This window comes from Malania oleifera, chromosome 7 (genome assembly GCF_029873635.1).
Source record: "Malania oleifera isolate guangnan ecotype guangnan chromosome 7, ASM2987363v1, whole genome shotgun sequence".
NCBI lineage: Eukaryota > Viridiplantae > Streptophyta > Magnoliopsida > Santalales > Ximeniaceae > Malania > Malania oleifera.
In genome coordinates, this window is record NC_080423.1 from 58946842 (window position 1) to 58969478 (window position 22637).

Sequence of the window (22637 nt, forward strand, 5' to 3'; positions counted from 1 at the left end):
AAATTGATGTCATCAGGTGCAGACGTATTAGAATTCGCTCATGGCCATCTATTACCTGATTGGGATTGGGCGTGGACTTATGGTTGCTCGGAGCTATCACCGGTTCTAACTATTTTGGTGCCTCAAGTATGAGATTCTCCTTGTTCTTTGTTTTTGGCTTTCTTGAGTAAACAAGTATTTCCTTGTTATTTTGTTTTTTTGCATCTCCCTTTGAGTTTAAGTGATTTTTTGTACATGACAGGTCAGGAAATGATGCAATAGCAGACTCAGTATATGACACGGATTCATCAATAGAGAAATCAAAGAACCGATCTTCACTCCACTTCTCCCCTGAAAGAGAGAGCATTTGGAAGTAAGAAGTGATTTCAAAGTATGTGACATCAAGATTAACAAACAATTTTTTTTGTGACAGGATCATAACATTTGTAATCTTTCTGAGTAGGAGAGTAGCCAATAAAAACGCACTTAATAGCACGAGGTTCCAATTAATCCCAATTGTGAGCATGAACATGTACAAATGCAGTGCACCCAAAAATTTTTAGAGAGAAATTCGAGTGAAGCCAAGAGTTGGGATAACATTCTTGGAATTTTTGGAGAGGAGTGACAAAAGAAAAAACCTGACTAGGCATTCGATTAATGAAATAAGTAGCTGTTAAAATGGCATTGCCCCAAAAATATTTTTTTCATATTTGTAGTGAACATCAATGCCCGAGCTACTTCAAGAATATGCTTATTTTTACGTTCAGCAACCCTGTTTTCTTAAGGGGTATCCACACAGGAACTTTGATGAACAATTCCATTTACTTGAAGATAATGTCCCAAGATATTATTGAAATATTCCGTACCATTATCAGTACGTAAAATTTGAATGTGAGTTTGGAATTTTGTTTGAATCATGGACTGAAAAATGGCAAAAATAGAACGAACTTCAGTTTTATCTTTCAACAAGTAAACCCAACAAATACGAGTATGATCATCAATAAAAGTAACAAACCATTTCGTGTGAGTGCAATTAAGAGAGCATGAGGGCCTCATAAACCACTGTGGGTCATAGTAAAAAGTCTGGATGGTTTGTATGTGGACTTTGGAAAGGAATTACGTTGGTGTTTTGCAAGTTCACAAATCTCACACTGAAATTCAAAAGACGTCTTATTTGAACAAATAGAAGGAAATAAATGTCTTAAATATTGAAAATTTGGATGACCCATCCTAGAATGCCATAACAAATTTCACAATCCCTAGAAACAGATGCAGAATCACAAATAGTAGTTTTACATTGTTCACACATATTTGCCTCCTCAAAGTAGTAGAGTCCCTCACACACCTTAGGACTGCCAATCGTCTTCCCTGATGATAGGTCCTGGAAAACACAGTGAGAGGAAACGAATTTAGCAGAGCAATTAGAATCTTTTGTTAACTGGCTAATGGATAACAAATTGCAAGACAGCTTAGGGACATGAAGGACAAATTTTAGAATTATAGAATCAGTGATTCGAATATTTCCTTTGCCCGCAACAAATGAGAGCGATCCATCTACAATTTTAACTTTCAAATTTCCAGCACATTATGATAAGAATTAGTCATATGATCAAAGGCACCAGAATTAATAATCCATGGTGATTTGTAATGAGATATGGTATTTAAGGCTGTCAAAAAATTACCTCGGTGAGCTAAAGAACCAGAGGGAATACATGTGGAAGACTGACCTGATGCTTCAATGGTAGAGAACATTTTAAAGAGTTGCTCCAACTGCTCTGGACTAAATGCGCCACTTGGAGTGGAATTGTTATTTTTCTCCCAGTTGGGTTATCAATAGCAGCCTGGTAGCCACAATTTTTTTTATTCTGTCTCGACTTCCAATCTGTAGGCTTTCCATGTATTTCCCAACAATTATCTTTTGAATGGCCTGACTTGCGGCAGTGCTCACACTAGCGTCTCCCTTTATGTGTCTTTTGGCCTGTACTCGAAGGAGTTCTCGAGACTAGGGCTGACATCTCAGGCCCATTAGTTTCGGTCAGTGCCTTCAGCATAACTTTACAACGACTTTCCTCACGCCTCACCTCTGCGAAGACTTCCCAAGTAGAAGGTAGAGGTCATCGGCTGAGAATCCTCCCTCGCACTTCGTCCATGTTGCGGTTGAGGCTGGCCAAGAACTCAAAGACTTGTTCATTCTCGAGTCTCTTCTTGTAGCGGGTACTGTCTCCAGGGCATTCCCACTCTGCCTCAATGCTCAGTTCGAGCTCTTTCCTGAGAGTCGTCATCTCCATGTAGTAGTCGATGACATCTCTCTCTCCATGCCACATCTGCCAAAGATGAGTCTTTATCTCAAAGATTTGGGAGTAGCTTTCGACATCAGAGTACATCTTGTGGACAGCATCCCATACATCCTTCGTTGTCGGTAAGAACAGGTAGGTCTTGCCGATTGAAGGCTTCATGGAGTTTATGAGCCACGTAGTCACCATGGAATTTTCGGACTTCCACTTCTACAGAGCTGCAGCGTCGGTTGAGGCGAGCTTCTTCCTCTCGCCGATTAGGTATCCTAACCTTCCTTTGCCTTCAATCACAAGTTTAATGGATTGAGCCCATTCACGGAAATTTTTTCCGTTCAATCTCTTCACTGAGAGTGGGAAGGACAAGTTTTCTAGCCCATTCGAACCCACGATGGAGGTGGCTTTAGTCTCGCCATCAAGAGCTTCAGAAGTGCTCGACCCTCTGCTGTTGACGGTGCCGTCTGTCATTGCTAACTAAGGTTTAGAAACCCCAACTCTGATACCATGAAATCAAAATAGGTTTCTGTATTTCTTGAATAACTTTGTACAAGCCAATACACAATATCTATAATAGAATTGGGAATTCTAAATATGGAAACAATCTCCTAAAAAGAATCTCTCTCAATAATATACAATCCTCTACATATATACTTCCCTAAATTTTTCCAAGATACTCAGAATTTCTACAAATTTTTCTGTATTCACCATTTAGATTGTTGCATTGTGTGTTTGATCTTTTACACAAATATATATATATTCCACTATGCATATTTTTGGGGTTTTTAAACAACAATTGGTATTAGAGCATTGTTGTAATAGCCTCTGGATCTTCATCTACAAAATTTGACGTTGTCAAGTACGATGGAACCGGGAATTTCAGTTTGTGGCAAAGAAGGGTGAAGGATCTTTTGGTGCAACAAGGCATGGTGAAGGTCTTATACAGAATTCAACCGAACAACATGGATGAAGCAATTTGGAATGAATTGGGGGCAATGGCAGTATCAACCATCCGACTTTGCTTGGCTGATGACATGTTGTATCACGTCATGTATAAGGATTCTCCGGCATCAATTTGGCAAAAATTGAAAAGTCGATACATGTCAAAGGGTCTGTTGAAATCTGCAAATGTAGTGGAAGGAAACTCAGAAAGTAGTGATGGTATGAAATGTGTTTCATCGGGTTCGGAGTCCCTCACGGATGATTCTTGGATCCTAGATAGTAGATGCTTTTATCATATGCTAGCAAATAGAAAATGGTTCGACACCTACAAGTTAGTTAATACTAGTTGTATTTTTATGGGAAATGATATTTCATGCAAAATATTTGGTATTGGAAATGTCAAAATCAAAATGTATGATGGTGTTGTAAGAACCATATGTGATGTAAAGCATGTACTAGGTCTAAGGAAGAATAATATTTCATTGGGCATTTTAGATTGTAATGGGTACAAATCTGAAAGTGGGAAAATGAAAGTGTGTGAAGGTGACTCAATAGTGATGAAAGGAGAAAAGGTAGCGAAAAATATCTATGCACTGCAGGGGGTTACAGTTGTAGGTGGGGCTGCAGCTGTAGAATCTGAGTTAGATATTCTGTGGCATATGCGATTAAGGCATATGGATGACTACATGTATTCAGATGTTTGGGGACCGGTGAGGATAGCATCACGGGGCAAACATATGTTTTTCGTGGATTTATCACGAAAGGTCTTAGTTTATCCCATGTGACACAAGCGTGATGTGTTTCCCAAGTTTAACTTGTGATTGAGGTGGAGAAGTAGTCCAGGAGAGAGATCCTCAAGTCAGACATTGGGACTGAGTACACTAGTTTCATTCAAGGAGTTTTGTGAGCAGGACAAGTTATATGTAGGGCTTGCAAGGTAATTCTTGGTGAAGTCAGTAAGTATGGCGCGTTTCTCATGTGACCGATTGCCAAAGGTATCGCTAGATGGGAGAGTTGCAAGTGAATTGTGGGCAGGTTTTATGGTAGACTACTATTGTGAGTGGATGTCCACTGGTGCACTATTCTAGTGATGGAGGATCTAGGCTTAGTGTTATGTCTGAATAGTACATCTTTCTGGGGTATAAGAAAGGTGGGTGCAACCTGGGTGATCCTATGGCAAACAAAGGGGTGATTGAGGACATGACTTTTGGTGATAAAGCCATGAGACAATGTATTCAGGTAAAAGAAGAGAAACAAATGCTAGAAAATTGTGGCAGCAGTGAACATGTAAATCAGGTGGAGTTAGATACTCATGGCAGAAATGTGGGGAGTTCTATCTCGAGTCAACAATATCACGATATGAATGGGCATGTGATGCAGACTTAGGGCAGAGATGACATTGGACTTTTTGTAGGGAGTTTCAGCTCGGGAGACCAGTAGGATCACGGTGGGCCCATATGCACTATCAGCCTACCACTCAGGTATAAATTTAGCATTCTAGTGTTATATGCATTCATTAGTACCAGCAGCAAGGTTCCTATAATTTTTCAAATTGCAATGCATGCAAAGGAAAAAATAAATGGATAAGTGTTATAATGGAGGAAATGGAGATATTGCATAAGAACCAGGTGTGGGAGTTGGTGAGACTTTCAGTGTGGAAGAGGGTGATAGGATGCAAGGGAGTGATGTGTCTATTGTGTGTGAATGGCATGTTATTGGTTGGGAAGGCTTTGACTGAGGCTTATCGGTTGGAAACTCTATTGAAAGTTTTTGACATGAATATGTTGGGTATGGCCAAGAAGGGTCTTGATTTGAAAATTCGCATGGACAAGGCTATAGGGAGATTGGTGCTATCTCAGAGTGGTTTTGTGGACAGAACTGCAGGGAGACTTCATTTTCCGTCTCAAGGGGGTTTTGTGGAGAATCGATATGGAATGTCTACCACTTGGTACCCAAGGACGGGCTGTGATGTCTGGGTATGTCAATGGTTCCCCATGATGGTGTAATGGGGTGTCTCAGCAAACAACAAAGTGGACCGTCAGTTGTAAGACTTGTTAAAGAAGACTATGTAGGGGGCTTTGGTGATAGAAGGCTTGCAGCAACGTTTGTGTTTACTGTTGTGGGAAGGCCTCGTTGGAAGCCTAGGGCAAAGTCTCAGATTGTTACATCTACAATTGAATTGGGTTGATGGTAGAAGCCGAAGCTGCCATCCGCAAGTTCAAGCGGCATTGCTTGGACTTGGTGTTTGTCTCCGGTGGCCAGACGGGAGGCGGTCACAACCTAACGTCCCAAGTTCAAGTTAGAGCAGCAGGTTTATGTTTTCAGTTTCTCCTAAGGGGCGTATGTTCGCCAAGGTGGAGATTATTGTGAAATATGGCTCACATTCTAAAGGAAAACATGAAGGAAATCAAGGTGCAGCAATGCAGCAGGGCAAACCATAGACGGTTTCCCTGTAACCGTTGACAATTTGGTGGCAGTGTTCTATTTAGCTTGAAACCGTCGATGGTTTGGCTTGGGATGCCTAGCGCAGATTTCAAATTTTGAATAAATGGATGTTAATACAGTTGGGTTTCGGGGGAAAACCTTCGAGGAGACTTATATATACATAGTATATGTTGTATAAGGTGAGTCGAGTGTGGTTGAGAGGGTTCTTGTATTGTTATTGTGATTTGGACAAGAAGATAGTGAATCATTGTTGTTTGCTCCCGTGGACATAGGCATTGCCAAACCACGAAATCCCTGGTGTCATTGTTACTGTTATTGCTTTGTTTACTTGCTATGGTTGTGGAATTGTTCTGTATTCACCATTAGATTGCTGCATTGTGTGTCTGATCTTTTACACAAATATATATATTCCGCTGTACATATTTGGGGGTTTTTACACAACAAAGAATATTAGTGATACTTTGTAAACACTAATCCAAAGAATCAGATTTAACTATTAGATACAACTCAATTTTTTTTTCTCTAGCAAATCATATACAACTTATAAAATTCCTTTTGAGGTTGTAACAATGCAGCAATAAGCTCTACCGCACACCCTCAATGTCTTGTACAACGGAAACTATCCAAAAGCATACCAGTTTACAAAGGAATGCAGGCAAAATGTAGAAGTAGCTCAGTCTCATCTAGAAAAAGCCTCAAAGCACATGGAAAAGTGGGCAAACATTGATTAACATCCATGGGGACCTTGTACTTGTGACAGTGCCATTATGCTTCCTTCGTAACAAAGACGAGATACTTGAGGAAGTATGATGGTCCTATCCAGGTTGCAGAAAAAGTCAGATGGGCATCATACCAAGTTGAAACGGTCCACCCAGTTTTTCATGTCAGAAACTTGAAGTCGTACCATGCAACTGAAGGGGATTCCGACCAGCAAGGAGACCAACTCCAAAAAGCAGACTGCAGCCACAGATGTAGAAGAGATCCTTGCAAATAGAGTCATCAACAAAGCAGTCATCAGCAACAACATTACCAAGTCAAATGAACGAGGTTGAGAGAAAAATGAATCAGTTCGAAGAAGATTGAAGAACTTCAGCATGCTACACAGAAGATTCAAGACTCCCTGATTTCCGAGACAACCACATTCCATTCACAAGATTGAAGACATCTACAGCCAAATTAACAAGGACATCATCAACAAATTGAGTGGGGGAGAAGTCACAGGACAACAAAATAAGGCAACAACAAGGGGGAGATAATGACCCTGTATGTTTCTCATGAGGGATTTGTTACCGTATATTTAATTCTCTGGGGATTTGTATTGTAAACTTAAAACTCTATGAATGAGTGCTTGCACTGCTGCCTTATTGATTGAATAATATAAAGAGACCCTTTCATAAATGCGTAACGTAGTACTTGTTTATTGTGTGCACTGCTACTCAGATGAATGTTTATGTTTATGACTCTTGCCCATATGAACTCATGGTTGCATATAATATTGCTGTCATTGTTACCGCTTTGGTTCAAGTGACTTATGTGATCCTTACGCGGCTTGAACAAGTGAACGTTGGCCAACACAAGTGCCACATGACCCTTCCTAGTGTTGAGCCACTTGGGCTTGTTAAACAATGCATCAAACATTAAGACAATACACATACATTAAAAAATAGGAAAAGAAAAAAGGAAGGGCAGAATCCCAAAATTGGAAAATTTTATTCTCCTTTTGAATTATTGGTAGGTCATAACAGACCAACCTGCTTTGATTAGGGGCCAGAACTGCATGCAGCCCAGTTTGAAGATACCCTTTGGGTAGTAATTAATGAACCCAATGTTGTTAGAAATAGAATATCCTCCAAAGTTGGGGCTTCGATACTAAGCTAGATATTTACATTATCTATAAGCTTTCTGCAGTAGATTGGCTGCTATAAACAAAAGGGTGAGTATTACACTTGCACTTGATTATTCTCCAACATAGAAGTACCTAAGATGCAAAGAAATAACATATGATAAAATAGCTTGAGTTCATTATATTAATCATATCTAGTCATTAAGTGACTATAGCACCTTAAATGTAAATTTGTGACGTAAAAATATTTTTGTGGTTGTGAAGAATCAGTCAATACATTGATGGGTTTTGGTTCAAAACAGCATCTACACTCTTTCCAAAGATCTTCAATTTGTTGCTTTTCTGAAAGATTTTCATGTCAGAAAGTAAAGTAACATAAAGTAAGGGCAGCCTGGTGCATGAAACCCACATATGCAGGGTCCAATGAAGGGGTGGACCACGACGGGTCAATACCAATTAAAATGGCATTGAAAAAAAATTTAATAACATGTGGGATGTTAAAAGTGCAACTTCTTGCTTCCTTCTAACTCCAGCTTGGAGAACTGGACGCACATGACTACTTTGACAGCAGCAAAACTAAAAACTAATATAAAAATATATATATATATATATATATATATATATATATTAGAACAAAAAGGAGGAAAAATTTAAGATAGGTTAGAAGGGATTCAAATGGATAATTCTAGTTGAACCAAAAGTGAGGAAAATAAAAGCCAATTTGAGCCAAGGAGATAATCATTGAGGGTTTCCCATTAAGCATATGGATGAGACAACGAAACTTCAAACTGCAACCACAACCATAATCACATAGTAATATTACATATCAATTTCATTTGATCATCAAACAAAACATACCATGAAAGTAAGTGTCCCAGATTCAGCAGCAAGAACACCCCCGGATACAGGAGCATCTAAAATCACAGGAGTCTCCCAATTATCTGCATATGTTATGAAGAACCAGTCTATAAAATGCCATGGAATAGATTCCATCACATCAAGATAATCACTGCTTAGCCAGATATACAACAACAAAAAAACCAAGCCTTAAGTCCCACTAGGTGGGGTCGGCTACATGAATCCTTTTCTGCCAATTTTTGCGATCATGAACAATTTCTTTCAAAAAATTCAGGACTATTAAATCTTTATATCTCATTCCAAGTTATTTTAGGACTGCTTAACCAGATATAAAAGTTATAAATCACCATAGGCCAATTGTGCATAGTGAATACCTGAATTCAACCACTGATTATGTGGTGATCCATTAAGTATTCAGATTGGAACATTTGAATTTAAATAAAAATTACATGGAAATCAAATGGTTAAAGACTCCCAGGCAGAAAATACAAAAGTTGACACAAGACAATACTGACATATAGGATTCTTTCTTCAACCTCTTCTATTTTTACTCAGCTATATTCTTAACTTCCCATTAATTATTATTGCAATATATTTTTGTGAAACCTTTTCATTCTAGCAAATTCAATTCTTTCTTCCCTCTTCCTGTCTTTACTTCTTAAACCTGTTTGACTGATTTTGCAGAGGAATTTCAACATGCAGTTCTCAAATTTGTGCAGCATTTATAAGCTCAGCATATACAGCAGGGGAAACAAGTATTATGATTGTAGATTGAGGAAAGCCATAGCAACCTGGAACATGGTATGTTCCAGATCACTGTACAGGAGAGGGCACAGGGTACACCGCTTAGCTTGGTACATAGTATGTGTGGACAGGTATAGGGTCTATTTTGCAAATTTGCATCAAAATAAGAAACGTCAGAATAAACATTTGGCAATGTGCTTTTATTTCTAAATGAAACTTATTTTAAAATCAAAATCATCTATATCAAGATCCAATGTGTTTTTGCAAGGGTGAAAACCTGTGATGCACATTTTTGATAGTTGGGCAAAACAGTTGAGCCAAGTTACCTGACAGTATGCATGCTGTTGAAATCCCTAGTATCCTTGGGTATATTGAGTAAATTAGGAAAGTAGGTAAATATAGAAGATTGTATATTATTGAGAGTGATTCTGTTGGGAGATTGTTTCCATATTTAGAACCTTTGATTGTATTATATATTGTAAATTGGGATGTACAAAGATTGAATTCAAGAAATACAGAAATTTCATTCTGTTTTCATGGTATCAGAGCTAGGGTTTCTAAACCTTAGTTAGCAATGGCCGACGGCGCCGTCAACGGCAAAGGTTTGAGCTCCTCTGAAACTCTTGACGGCGACTCTAAAGCCACCTCCATCATGGGGTCTTTCGGATCGGGTCCAATGGCAGCATCAAGGCAACTCCAAGAACTCCAATCGCAGTCGACGAACAAGATCTATGTCGATTGCTCGCAAAAGAAGCCACAGAAGGTGAAGAAGCATGTCAACGAGATCAGAATCGAGTCACTCAACCAAATGGCGAATTTTAATTCCAAACCGAGTCGTAAAAAATCTTCAAAGAATGTGCTCAATCGCCACCTGGGGAAGCAATGGTTAACCACAGCGATGAAGTATCGCGGCATCCAACAACGATTGTGCTGGAAATGGGCGGCAGAGATCCGAGATCTTGTCCGAAGATTGCAGGTCTAGCTTGGGACTTTTGACACGCCCGAAGAGGCTACTATTGTATATGATATGACTATGTTGCGCCTTAGGGGGTTTGACGCTTCGACGAATTTCAAGTCACCTGCGTTTGGAGCTCCGTCGACGTTGATCGATTTTTCGACAACTCCGGTTCGCGATTGTTGTACGGAGTCTCGGACTGTGCATTCTCCGACCTCAATTCTTAGATTTCAAAGCACTGACAAGGAACTGAGAACAAAGTCTAAAGAGGAGGCAGAATGCTGGCCGATTCAGGAGGCCGAAACGAGTTTACTGGATGATTGTTTACTGTTGGAGCCTAGTGTCTTGAATGATTTTTTTCGTTTTGACGCACCTGTGTCGATACAATTTGATGAAATTGCTACGCCCGTTGATTCTTTCACAAATATTTCTTCAGGTCTTTTAGCCCAAAGAGGTAATTTTTTGCAAGCATTAAATATAACCTCTAGATCCAAAACTCCTTAGATTATTGATTCTGGTGCTTCTGACCACATGACCCATGCCTACCATCTTTTTTCATCATATTCACCCTGTGCTGGAAATTTGAAAGTTAAAATTGCAGATGGGTCACTCTCGTTTGTCGCAGACAAAGGGAATATCCAACTCTCTGAATCTATCACACTAGAGTCCGTTCTTCATGTTCCTAATTTATCCTGCAACTTACTATCCATTAGCCAGTTGACTAAGAATTCCAATTGTTATGCTAAATTTCTTCCCTCTCACTGTGTTTTTTAGGACCTATCATCAAGAAAGACGATTGGTAGATCTAAGGAGTGTAAGGGACTCTACTACTTTGAGGAGGTGAATGTGAGTAAACAATGTAAAACTGTTATTTGTGATTCTGCATCTGAATCTAAGGATAGTGAAATTTTGTTATGGCATTCTAGGATGGGTCATCCAAATTTTCAATATCTAAGATGTTTATTTCCTTCCATTTTTTCAAATAAAACGTCTTCTGAATTTCAGTGTGAGATTTGTGAACTTGCAAAACACCAACGTAATTCCTTTCCAAAATCCACATACAAACCATCCAGACCCTTTGCTATGATTCACAGTGATTTATGGGGGCCCTCATGCTCTCTTAATCGCACTCACATGAGATGGTTTGTTATTTTTATTGATGATCATACTCATATTTGTTGGGTTTACTTGTTGAAAGATAAAACTGAAATCCGTTCTATTTTCGTCAGTTTCCACTCCATGCTTCAAACACAATTCCAAACTCACATTCAAATTTTACGTACTGATAATTGTACGGAATATTTCAATGATATCGTGGGACATTATCTTCAAGAAAATGGAATTGTTTATCAAAGTTCCTGTGTGCATACCCCTCAACAAAATGGGGTGGCTGAACGTAAAAATAGACATATTCTTGAAGTAGCTCGAGCATTGATGTTAACTACAAATATGAAAAAGTATTTTTGGGGTGATGCCATTTTGATAGCTACATTTCTCATTAATCGAATGCCTAGTCGGGTTCTTTGCTTCACCACTCCTCTCGGCTCCACTCCAAGCTCTCTCTGAAAATCTTTGGATGTACTGCCTTTGTTCATGTTCATGCTCACAATCGGGATAAATTGGATCCTCGTTCCATTAAGTGTGTTTTTGTTGGTTACTCTCCTACTCAGAAAGGCTACAAATGTTATGATCCTATCACACAAAAACTGTATGTTAGCCTTGATGTCACGCTCTTTGAAACCACTCGTTACTTCCCAAAGCCCTTTCTTCAGGGGGAGACATGGAGTGAAGATCGGTTCTTTGATTTCTCTACTACTGATGTGCCATCTTCTGAGTCTCCCATTGCATCATTTCCTGAGCCTCTCATTGCATCATTTCCTGACCTGTCATGTACAAAAGATCACTTAACCTTAGGGGGAGATGTAGAAAAACAAAACAACACAGAAATACTTGTTTACTCAAGAAAGCCAAACACAAAGAACAAGGAGAATCTCATACCTGAGGCACCAAGAGAGTCGGAACCGGCGATAGCTCCGAGCAACCATGAGTCCATGCCCAATCCCGATCAGGTAATAGATGGTCATGAGCTCCCTTATAATAAGCCTGCACCTAATGACATCAATTTACCCATTGCATTCAGAAAACAAACCAGGTCATGTACTCAATATCCCTAGTCAAAATACATGTCTTATAAAAGCCTATCCATAGGATATCGTGCTTTTACCTGTAACCTTGACAGGATGAAAATTTCAAAGAATATTCAGGAAGCCCTAGAAGTTCCTGAATGGAGGGAGGTTTTCATGGAGGAAATGTGGGCCCCGGAGAAAAATGAAACTTGAGACGTTATGAATTTGCTGAGAGGGAAGAAGCCAGTTGGATGTAAATGGGTCTTCACAGTGAAATATAAAGCTGATGGGACAATTGAACGATATAAAGCCAGACTCGTTGCAAAAGGATTTACACAGACTTATGGCATTGACTACATTGAGACATTGCACCAGTGGAAAAATTGAATACAATTCGGGTCCTCTTGTCCTTGGCAGCTAACTTAGATTGGCCACTATAGCAACTCAACATTAAGAATGCATTTCTAAATGGCGAGTTAGAAGAAGAAGTCTACATGACAATACCACCAGGTTTCAGTAAGAAAGGTGAAAAAAACAGAGTATGTAAACTCAAGAAGTCCTTGTATGGACTCGATCAATCTCCCAGAGCATGGTTCGATAGATTTGCAAAAGTGATTAAAAATTTGGGATATCGACAAGGGCAATAAGATCACACTATGTTCTTCCAACAGTCTGAAAGTGGTAAGAAAACAATTCTGATAGTATATGTTGATGATATAATCCTAACAGGAGATGATACAGTGGAGATGGAAAGATTAAAGAAAGTCCTAGCTGCTGAGTTTAAAGTTAAAGACTTAGGACAAATGCGGTACTTCTTGGGAATGGAAATTGCTAGATCAAAAAAAGGTATTAGTGTCTCTCAGCAAAAGTATATCCTTGATCTCCTAACCGAAACTGTCATGCTTTGTTACAAACCTAGTGAAACTCCACTTGAAGCCGTAAAAAGGTCAAAGAATGTGGAATACTAGTTGAAAAAGAAAGGTATCAGAGATTGGTTGGTAAACTAATTTACCTATCGCATACCATACCTGACATTGCATTTGCGGTAAGTGTGGTAAGCCAACACATGCATTCACCGAAAAAGACTCATCTAGATGTTGTGTATAAGATCTTTAGGTACCTCAAGGGTTTTCCGAGAAAAGGACTTTTCTTCAAGAAATGTGAAAGCAAGGAAGTAGAAATCTTCACAGATGCAGATTGGGCAGGATCAGCGGAAGACAGAAGGTCTACCACTGGATATTGCACCTCTGTATGGGGAAATTTGGTAACTTGGAGGAGCAAAAAATAGAATGTAGTGGCTCGAAGCAATGCTGAAGCTGAATTCAGGGCAGTTGCACAAGGAATATGTGAAGGAATGTGGTTACGAAAACTCTTGGAAGAATTACAAATTCCGGTGAAATTCCCTATCAAACTCTATTGTGACAACAAAGCAGCCATCAGTATCTCTCTCAATCCAGTTCAACATGACAGGACTAAGCATATGGAAGTAGACTGATATTTTAACAAAGAGAAGGTTGAATAATGAACCATCTGTATGACTTATGTACCTACCAAGGAACAAACTGCAAACATCTTTACTAAAGTGTTAGCAAGTTGGATATGATCAATATCTATGATCCAACTTGAAGGGGAGTGTTGAAATCCCAAGTATCCTTGGGTATATTGAGTAAATTAGGAAAGTAGGTAAATATAGAAGATTGTATATTATTGAGAGTGATTCTATAGGGAGATTGTTTCCATATTTAGAACCTTCGATTGTATTATATATTGTAAATTAGGATGTACAAAGATTGAATTCAAGAAATACAGAAATTTCATTATGTTTTCACATGCACATGCTTATAAGAAACACAAATATCCCATCCACAATCGGCATGGGATTAGGAAAGGGACACAATCTACCCCTCAAATACATGGCATCCTCATCATCACATCATAGGCTCATGTCACATGCCTAGTTTCACCTGAGTGGGGCATGGATTCACTCTGCTCCACTATCAAGCTCCCAGGGATTAACATGCCTCTGTACCACTTGTTCATCTCCCCACATAGGTAATTGTCAGCAGAGTCCTATCCAACAACAAAACAAGCCTTAAGTCCCACTAGTTGGGTTGGCTACATGAGTCCTTTTATGCCAATTTACATGATCATGGGCAATTTCTTCCAACAAATTCAAGGCTATTAAATCTTTACTATCTCATTCCAAGTTATTTTAGGTCTAGTCTCACCCCTTCTCCTCCTACCCCTTCTGCTACTCCTTATAGTAACTAGCTCACTCCTCCACATTGGTGCACTACTTGACCTACGTTGCACATGCCCAAACCATCTAAGCAGCCCCTCCCTTCTCTTATCCTTTAGAGGAGCTACGCCTTATCTTTTAACATTTTACCACTCATCCACCTTAGCACTCTCATCATCTCACCAATTTTTACTTTTTGGATATATTTTTCTTAATTGCCCAATATTCTAATCCATATAGCATAGGTGGTCTTACAGCTGTCTTATAGAACTTCCCTCTTAATTTTAAAGGTATACTACAATCACACAACACATCCGGAGCACTTCTCATTTTATCCAACCTGCTTTAACTTTATCTATTACATCTCCTTCAATTTTACTTTAGCTTGTGTAATGGATCCAAGGTATTGAAATCTACTAGTGCTATTGGTTTCTTAATCATCAAGTTTAATCTTTTCTCCAATATTCCTCCTACTATGAGTTAAACTACATTTCATATATTCTATCTTATTTTTACTCATCCTAAAACCTCTAGATTCTGAAGCTTCTCTCCAAAATTATAACTTAGACTCTACTCCATCCCTAGTTTTATCTGCAAACAACATACGCCATGAAACCTCATTTTAGATACTCCTAGTAAGTTCATTCACTAGGGCAAAAAGATAAGGGTCCAAACAAACCCTTGATGAACACATATTGTGATTGGAAATTTCCTATTCTCTCCATCTGTAGTCCTAGCATTAGTCACTACTCCATCGTACATATCCTTAATGACATCAATATACCAACTACATACGCCTTCTTTTTTTCTAAAACCCACCACAAACTTCCCTAGTTACCCTATCATTTGCTTTCTTAAGGTCAATAAAAACCTTATACAAGTTCCTCTTCTTTTCCCTAGGCTTTTCCATTAATCTTCTTTAAATATATATAGCTTCTATAGTAGATCTCATATGCATAAAACCAAATTGATTTTAAGATATCCTCACTTCTAAACTTAATCTTTGTATAACTACCCTTTCCCACAATTTCATTGTATGACTCATAAGTTTAATTTCTTGGTAGTTGTTATCTCCTTTATTTCTGAATACAAGTATAAAGTGCTTTTCATCCATTCGCTTGGCATGTTCTTAGTTTTTATAATCGTGTTAAATAAATTGGTTAACCATATAATTCGTTATCACATAGGCATTTCCAAACTTCAATTGGGATGTTATCCATCCTAGAGATTTTCCATTTTTCATCTTTTTTAATCAACTCTAATTTTGCAAATAAATCTTGTATTTTTAGTCTTTTCCTCATTTGTCAATTCTACATTTAGGTCTTCTACTTGATTTTCATTAAATAGCTTATTAAAGTAACTTTGTCATCCTTTTTTTTTTTTTTTTTTTTTACATCTTCATTAACCAAAAATATATTATTGTCACTTTTTATACATTTTACATTACCCTTCCTTCTTCCTTTCTCTAGCTCTAGCAGGTTTAAATATTTCCCTTTCCCTTCTTTTGTATCTAATCTACCATACTTCGCTAATGACCTTTTTTGTATCTTTTCTCGCCTCCTTATACTTTTCAAAGTTTCCCATGTTTCCAAATTTTTGCCATGTTTTATACCAAATTATTTTTGTCTACCCAACTTTTTTAACATTATGATCTCACCACCAACTTTCTTTACAATCTGAGAATCTTCCTCTTGATTCTCCTAAAATCTCTTTTTCTATCATTTTAATAGATGGCTACCCTACTCCAAAGATTGTTTGTGTCTACAGCATCCCCTATTGTCTAATCAGCATCTTTGATCTTTTTATCTTTAAATTTTATTATAATTTGTCCCTTTAGGTTGCTACCTAATTCTTCTACACTAATTTATGTTACCCTTTCTCTTCCATTTTTTAATACATATATCTAATACTAAAACTCTATGTTGCCTAGTTAAGCTTTAACCTACGATAACTTTGCAATCCTTAGATCATAAACGATCTACCCTCCAAGTTAAGAATAAATTTATTTGACTTTTATTTTTCCACTGAAGGTTATTAAGTGTTTTTCTCCTTCTTAAAGCAAGTATTCATTGTAAGAAGATCATATGACATGCAAAGTCTTAAGATTATATCCCCAACCTCATTTTATCTCCATTTCCATGTCCTCCATGCATCTTATCATAACCTTTATTATCCTTTCCAAAGTATCCATTCAAATCAGCTCTTACAAAGTTTTCTTAGTCCCTAATATCCCTAGAATAACACTATCCATAACTTCCCAAAATTGTCTCTTAAGGTTTTTTGCTAAGCCTATTTGAGGAGCATAAACAATAATGACATTTATTATCCCTTGGCACAAGACAAGACCATCTTGATTTTTATGATTCTATCTCTTGCCCCTTTGACATCTACGACATTATGTTTTAAGTATTTGTTATGATGATTCCTCCCACATTCTTATATTTTTCTTTTCCAATTACATTAATTTTTCTATCATTGTATCCACCATCTCCATATTTTTATCAACTAACTTTTTTTACCTGCCCACATCTAGAATGATGTGAGAACCCTCACATATCTAACACATTACCTAGGCACCAACATGGCATGTCAATTCAAGGCAACTACCTAACCTATCCTCGCCCATTTTTCGCTGCACATGAGTGGTATAAATGCAACACATCACTCGTAAAGGATGCCTTAGCGAATAATCAATAAGAATTCATATCATATAGATCTAACAAGTTTTACACTGGTTGTCAACCACCTAATGCAATACTCGTTTACCTGGGCTTAGGATCGACTGTGTGTGGAAAGATTAGGGCATTGAGTGCATCACAGGATGAGTTTAGCAAAGTTATATCTAATTTCTTTAACAACCATTTTGTCACGCCCTCGGCCAAACACATTTTTTGGCTGGTCAACAAGCGTAAATCTAAACAAGTTGCTTGGTAGAAACTTGACCAAGCTTATGAACCACACAAACATCTTGTCTAGCACCCAGGCTTAACGTTCTTTTGCTGGGGGTAGGGAATGGGAGTGGGGGGCATATAATTGTCCAACCCAATTTTAATGCTTTTAAGGGTACATTTCTCATTTTGTCTCTATGGTGCTTTTTGTATTATTACTTTAGTTACACATGGAGCTCCATTAATTCTAAGTTTCTAACCTATTTAAGAAGGCGTCCATCTATAATTTGAGTAATTTAAAAATAATCCCAACCAAGTCAGTATATGTGCATTCTCTTGGATATGATTTTGATCACTCTTGGATATGATTTTGATCATTAGCACCGCCAACCTCTTCTATCTTTCAGTTAACAACTTTTATGTCACTTTTTAACTATGATGATCAATTGCACAGATTTGGAAGATTGAACAAGGATCATCTTTCATATTCACTAGAAAGTTACACGATGTTTCTAAAATAATTATTGACACAAAATAAAGATTTCTAAGTTAGGTCTAAGAAATAGAAATGGTCAAATTAAATCACACCTTAATGGATCATAGTATGCGCCTGCATACAAACAACTATGAAAAAGAGACCTTTAGTGACTCCTTAAATACATCATAAAGGAATTGGATGAACTTTGTCTAACACACGTCTCTTTTGGTTTACATCACAAGTGAACATGAAAAATAATCACAAACATTAATACAAGATGCTCAAGTTTCCACAAAGCATGGCATCAAAAAGACTAGATTTGTTCAAAGTATGAAGAGAGGACAAAAAAAAACAAATTGATAATAAAAGAAAGTATATTAGATAGGGAAAAAAGAAGGTACAACGTGCAGGGACAAGGAGTCCACCAAATAAAACAGAAAAAAGGAAACAAAAAAAAAAAAAAACAGAAAAACACAAGATCACAACATGAAACTACACAAATTTAACCAAGAAAATCCCTTTTCAAACTCTTTCCGTTATAATTTACCAAGCTCTTCAAATTCAATAATTCCCTTAGACCCTTCATCTATCAACTTTGTCACCATCCAAGCGTACTTCATTTCCTCCAATATCACTTAACAGTAAATCCATTTTATCCAAAAGATCTTGAGCTCCTTCTTAGGAATTTCCTCCACGGGAGTAGGCAAAATTCCATCATTACACTGTAAATTGTAGACCAAACCATCATTATCAAAAATAGACACTCCCTCCAGATCTTCCAATGGGCGAGGATGAACAGAAAGATAAATCCCCTACTTCATCACAAGAATCAGAAATGTACCCATATTGTTTTCAAATCTCATCCAACAACCCACCACAACAGTCAAATTCACTAAGATCATCACTTTTTGAATCAGAAAAATCCCCCATTTCTTTACCTCCTTTCCTTTTCTTTCCCAATTGCCACACCCAACCTCCTTCCTTGTATCCATATTAAGTTCTTTAGAATTTCTTTTAAAAACTTTGCCCATCACACCAATATTTTCTCTCTTCTCTTCAAACACCTTCCTCATCTCAGCAACCATAGGAGCTGCCTTTTGACGAGCATACACCTTACTTCCCTCAAATCTGTCAGAATTTGGACACAAGACATCAAAATCTCCCTAAAAACAGAAGAGGAGAAGAAATTGGTCAAAAATGGACAATGAACAAATAGAAGAGGAGAAGAAACTGATCAAAAAATATTGACAATGTATAAAACGTAAGCATACACATTTGCTACACAAACACATAAATACAGGCAGAGGGGTGAGCACACATGGGAATCAACATATTAATATATTTCATGCATTCCGTCATTTGATCACACCATACAACAACACCCCGAACATGGAACCATTTGATGCCAGACAAATGAACGACAAACTGCATGTACATCTTTTTGATTCTACATCTGTAAAGGAATAGTTAGCACAACCAATTACAAGCTAAAAAAATCCAAATGAAAGTACAAAAGCAGCAAGCATGATCAATTAGAAATACATTCTAAAAAATTTAATATCTAGCACATTTTAATTTGGTCATTAGTGTTACCTTTATTATCTTTCAAAAGACATTTGGATATAGAAACAGAAAGCTGTCTGGACGTTTGGGGATCAACTGTAGATGAATCTATAAACAGTGAAGGCCTTAGAGGATTGCCACCAGTTATCAAACCATCTGGCCCAGTGTAAACATCCAATACCTACATAAATAAGACTGGTCTGCTCATGGCTGCATGCATGTAGAGTCAAAGAACAATAAAACTGCAAAATTATCCATGATATCAAGAGATTTTGTTCCCATGCTAACGGAATCTGAGACAGCCTGAAAGTAGACTGTAAAATGCAGTCTAGATGATGTCCTTGGATGGTTACAGTTGCAATGATCTTGTGATCATGCTTTCATAAAATCTTATTGCTTCATGAAGGCTTTTCTCACCTAAATTGTTTTGTTGGTTGTCTCTACTTTCAGGGGAAAAAAATGCAATGCCTTACCTAGCTCATAATGAGATGGTAACCATTTATAAATACACGTCAAAACTAAGCAGTTTCAGACAGAGAGATTATTAGCATTTTCATATTTTCCCCTCCTATAGAGTCCATGCTCGGTATTGCTTGTAATTTTGTCTAACTGCAATTAAAATGGATACATGATTGCAGATTTATATTTTTCTGTCATCAACATTATAATTCAAGCATAACTTGCATAAAAGCATGAAATGGTTTAAGCATGTGTGAAGTTTGACGCAGGGTGTTGCAAGAATCCAGCAGTCTCTTGAAGACTAAAGTTAGGGTTTGCAGAAAAATTGAGATAAAAAGGGATTGGTAAAAGACAGGTTATGGAACCAACAGTGAAGAGGAAGGGCTTTCCTATAGGCTTATAGCATATTTTAAGGGCACGTGTTGATTGCGCATTGTAACTAAGCAAACTCTAGGGTGAATTTCAAAATCAAGGGAAAACAATTATTTTAATCATTTTTTAAAGGAATTTTTTTTATCTAAAGAAAAATTAGTAAAGTAGCCATTTTGCCCTAGATATTGAAATGCTCACAACTATGGAGTAATAGTTAATTGTATTATGTTTGACCCTTACACAATGGGTAATGCACGTGCCCAAGAGTGGTCATGGAGACTTGTAGACATGGTGAGCTCTCCCTACAGGTCATGGTGGGGTCTCTTTATCAATGCTGATGACATTCTAGACAACCTTATCTTAGTAGACTTGAACTAAGGTTTGTTTAGGGAGGCCCTTCACCTAGGCTTTTCATCTCTCAAGCATCTATCAGATGTTGTTTCTCACAAGTGTCCTTGACCATATATCACTGTCAACACATGCAGACTGGGGATCCAATGCCTCGATAGGGACGGTGACCAAAAAATACTGTCTAATTTATATTTTTAGGCTCTACGGAGTCACCACTAACCTTTGTTTGCCCTAAGGGTGGTTATGTCACCTAATTATTGTTAATTTTGGTCTGTCTGAATGCCCTTTCCATCAGGTTTGCTTTTATTATATAGAAGAGATTTACATAGCTGTTGCCTGATTTTCAGCACTTAATGCTGCCAGATTTTCAGCATTATTTACAGCCTAATTGCCTGATTTTCAGCACTTAAATGCTTCCAGATTTTCAGCATTATTTACAGCCTAATTGCCTGAATTATCCCTGTTAACATCCCCCTCAAATTGATGCTGGTAAATCAAGAAGCATCAATTTGTCAACCAAGAACTGATGTCAGTGCCGATAAAGAGCTTTAGTGAATATGTCTGCAGTTTGATGTTCGGTGGAAATGTGAGGAAGAGTAATCACTCGTTTGTCAAAGGATTCACGTATGGACTGGCAATCGACTTTGATATGTTTCGTACGCTCATGGAAGACAGGATTAGCGGCGATCTGAATAGCATTGGTATTATCAGCATGAAGAGGAGTGGAATGAAGCTGAGAAAAACCAAGTTCACCCAATACCCCACGAAGCCATGTGATCTAAGAGCATGCGGAAGACATAGCACGATACTCAGACTCGGTGGAGGATTTGGAAACTCTGTCTTGCTTCTTACTCTTCCAAGAAATGAGTGCTTGGCCTAAGAACATGCACCAGCCAGTAATAGAGCAACGAGTTTCCGCACGTCTGGCCCAATCAGCATCACTATACCCCACCAACTGTAAGGAAGATTCCTTAGGAAAGAACAACCCGCGTGTAGAGGTGCCATTCAGATATCAGATAATGCGACGGACAGCGGCTAAATGAAGATGTTGGGAACTGCATAAATTGGCTGACTTGCTGCACAGCAAAAGAAATATCAGGACGAGTAATTGTTAAGTAGTTCAAACTCCCAACAAGCTGTCCATACAAGGATGGATCTGATAGAAAGTACAGAAGGAGACCAAGATCTTTCATGTGAAAAGAGGCCTTCAGATGCTGTTGTAATTGCTTAATTAACTCAGTATCAAAGCCAGTAATTACAATGTCATCAACATATATCAGAAGCAATACAATTCCTCCAGAAGTCTTGCGAAGAAAAAGAGAGGAATCAAACTGACTCTGAGTAAAATGAAAAGCAAGCAGGGTAGAGCGAAATTTACCAAACCATGCACGCAGAGGCTGTTTCAGTCCATACAAGGATCGGCGTAGCGGAGAAACCTCTGAGGAAGGTGCAGCAAACATGCCGAGAGGTGGAGACATATAGATTTCTTCCTTTAAATCCCAACGTAGAAAAGCATTCTTCACATCCATCTGCCAGAGAGACCACCCCTGCGAGGCAGCAAGTGTCAAGATAATCCGCATAGTAGTCATTTTGGCAACAGGTGCCAAGGTCTCTTCATAATCAATACCATACTCCCACTAGTTCCCAAGAGCCACAAGACAGGCCTTATATCTGTCCAGTGACCTATCAGACCGATACTTGACTTAGTACACCCATTTACAATTTGATTCCAGAGGGACAAGTCACAAGATCCCAAGTGTGATTATCTTGAAGATCTTGGATTTCTTCTTGCATGGCCTGCTGCCAACATGCTTGGGTGGCTGCCTGGGTATATGAGTGAGGAACAGAACAGTGTCGAGAGTGTCAATAAGTGAGGTATGACAAAAACCATACCTATCCGATGGATGTGTAACCCGGGTGGAGCGCCAAGGAACCGCAGAATCAAATGATCAATGTCTGGAAGGGGCATTGAAGAAGGAGGAGGACGTCGATGATACACCACACCTAGTTTAAATCGCTTTATAGAAGAAGACATGTCATCAAAAGTGTGAAGAAGAGTAATAGGAGTATTAGAAATAACCTAAGACTGAAAGAAATATTGATTTTC

The 22637-nt window shown here is 38.2% G+C and overlaps 1 protein-coding gene and 1 long non-coding RNA gene across 4 annotated transcripts in view; both read right to left on the reverse strand.

The window, feature by feature from the left end:
• Positions 1 to 22637, reverse strand: part of LOC131160336 (probable 3-hydroxyisobutyrate dehydrogenase, mitochondrial) — a 126355-nt gene that overhangs the window by 75276 nt on the left and 28442 nt on the right. For 2 of the 3 annotated variants that reach the window (XM_058115929.1, XM_058115930.1), the window contains exon 4: positions 19379 to 19529. In XM_058115929.1, the coding sequence (XP_057971912.1) occupies positions 19379 to 19529 (151 nt within the window). Of the gene's footprint in view, positions 1 to 8355; positions 8439 to 19378; positions 19530 to 22637 lie in introns of all 3 variants that reach the window. The other variant, XM_058115928.1, reaches the window with a different exon arrangement.
• LOC131160337 (uncharacterized) lies at positions 11298 to 12163 on the reverse strand. The gene is made up of 2 exons (XR_009138011.1): positions 12053 to 12163; positions 11298 to 11937 (listed from the first exon to the last, which is right to left on the reverse strand). It is a non-coding gene; the product is annotated as an uncharacterized LOC131160337 (long non-coding RNA).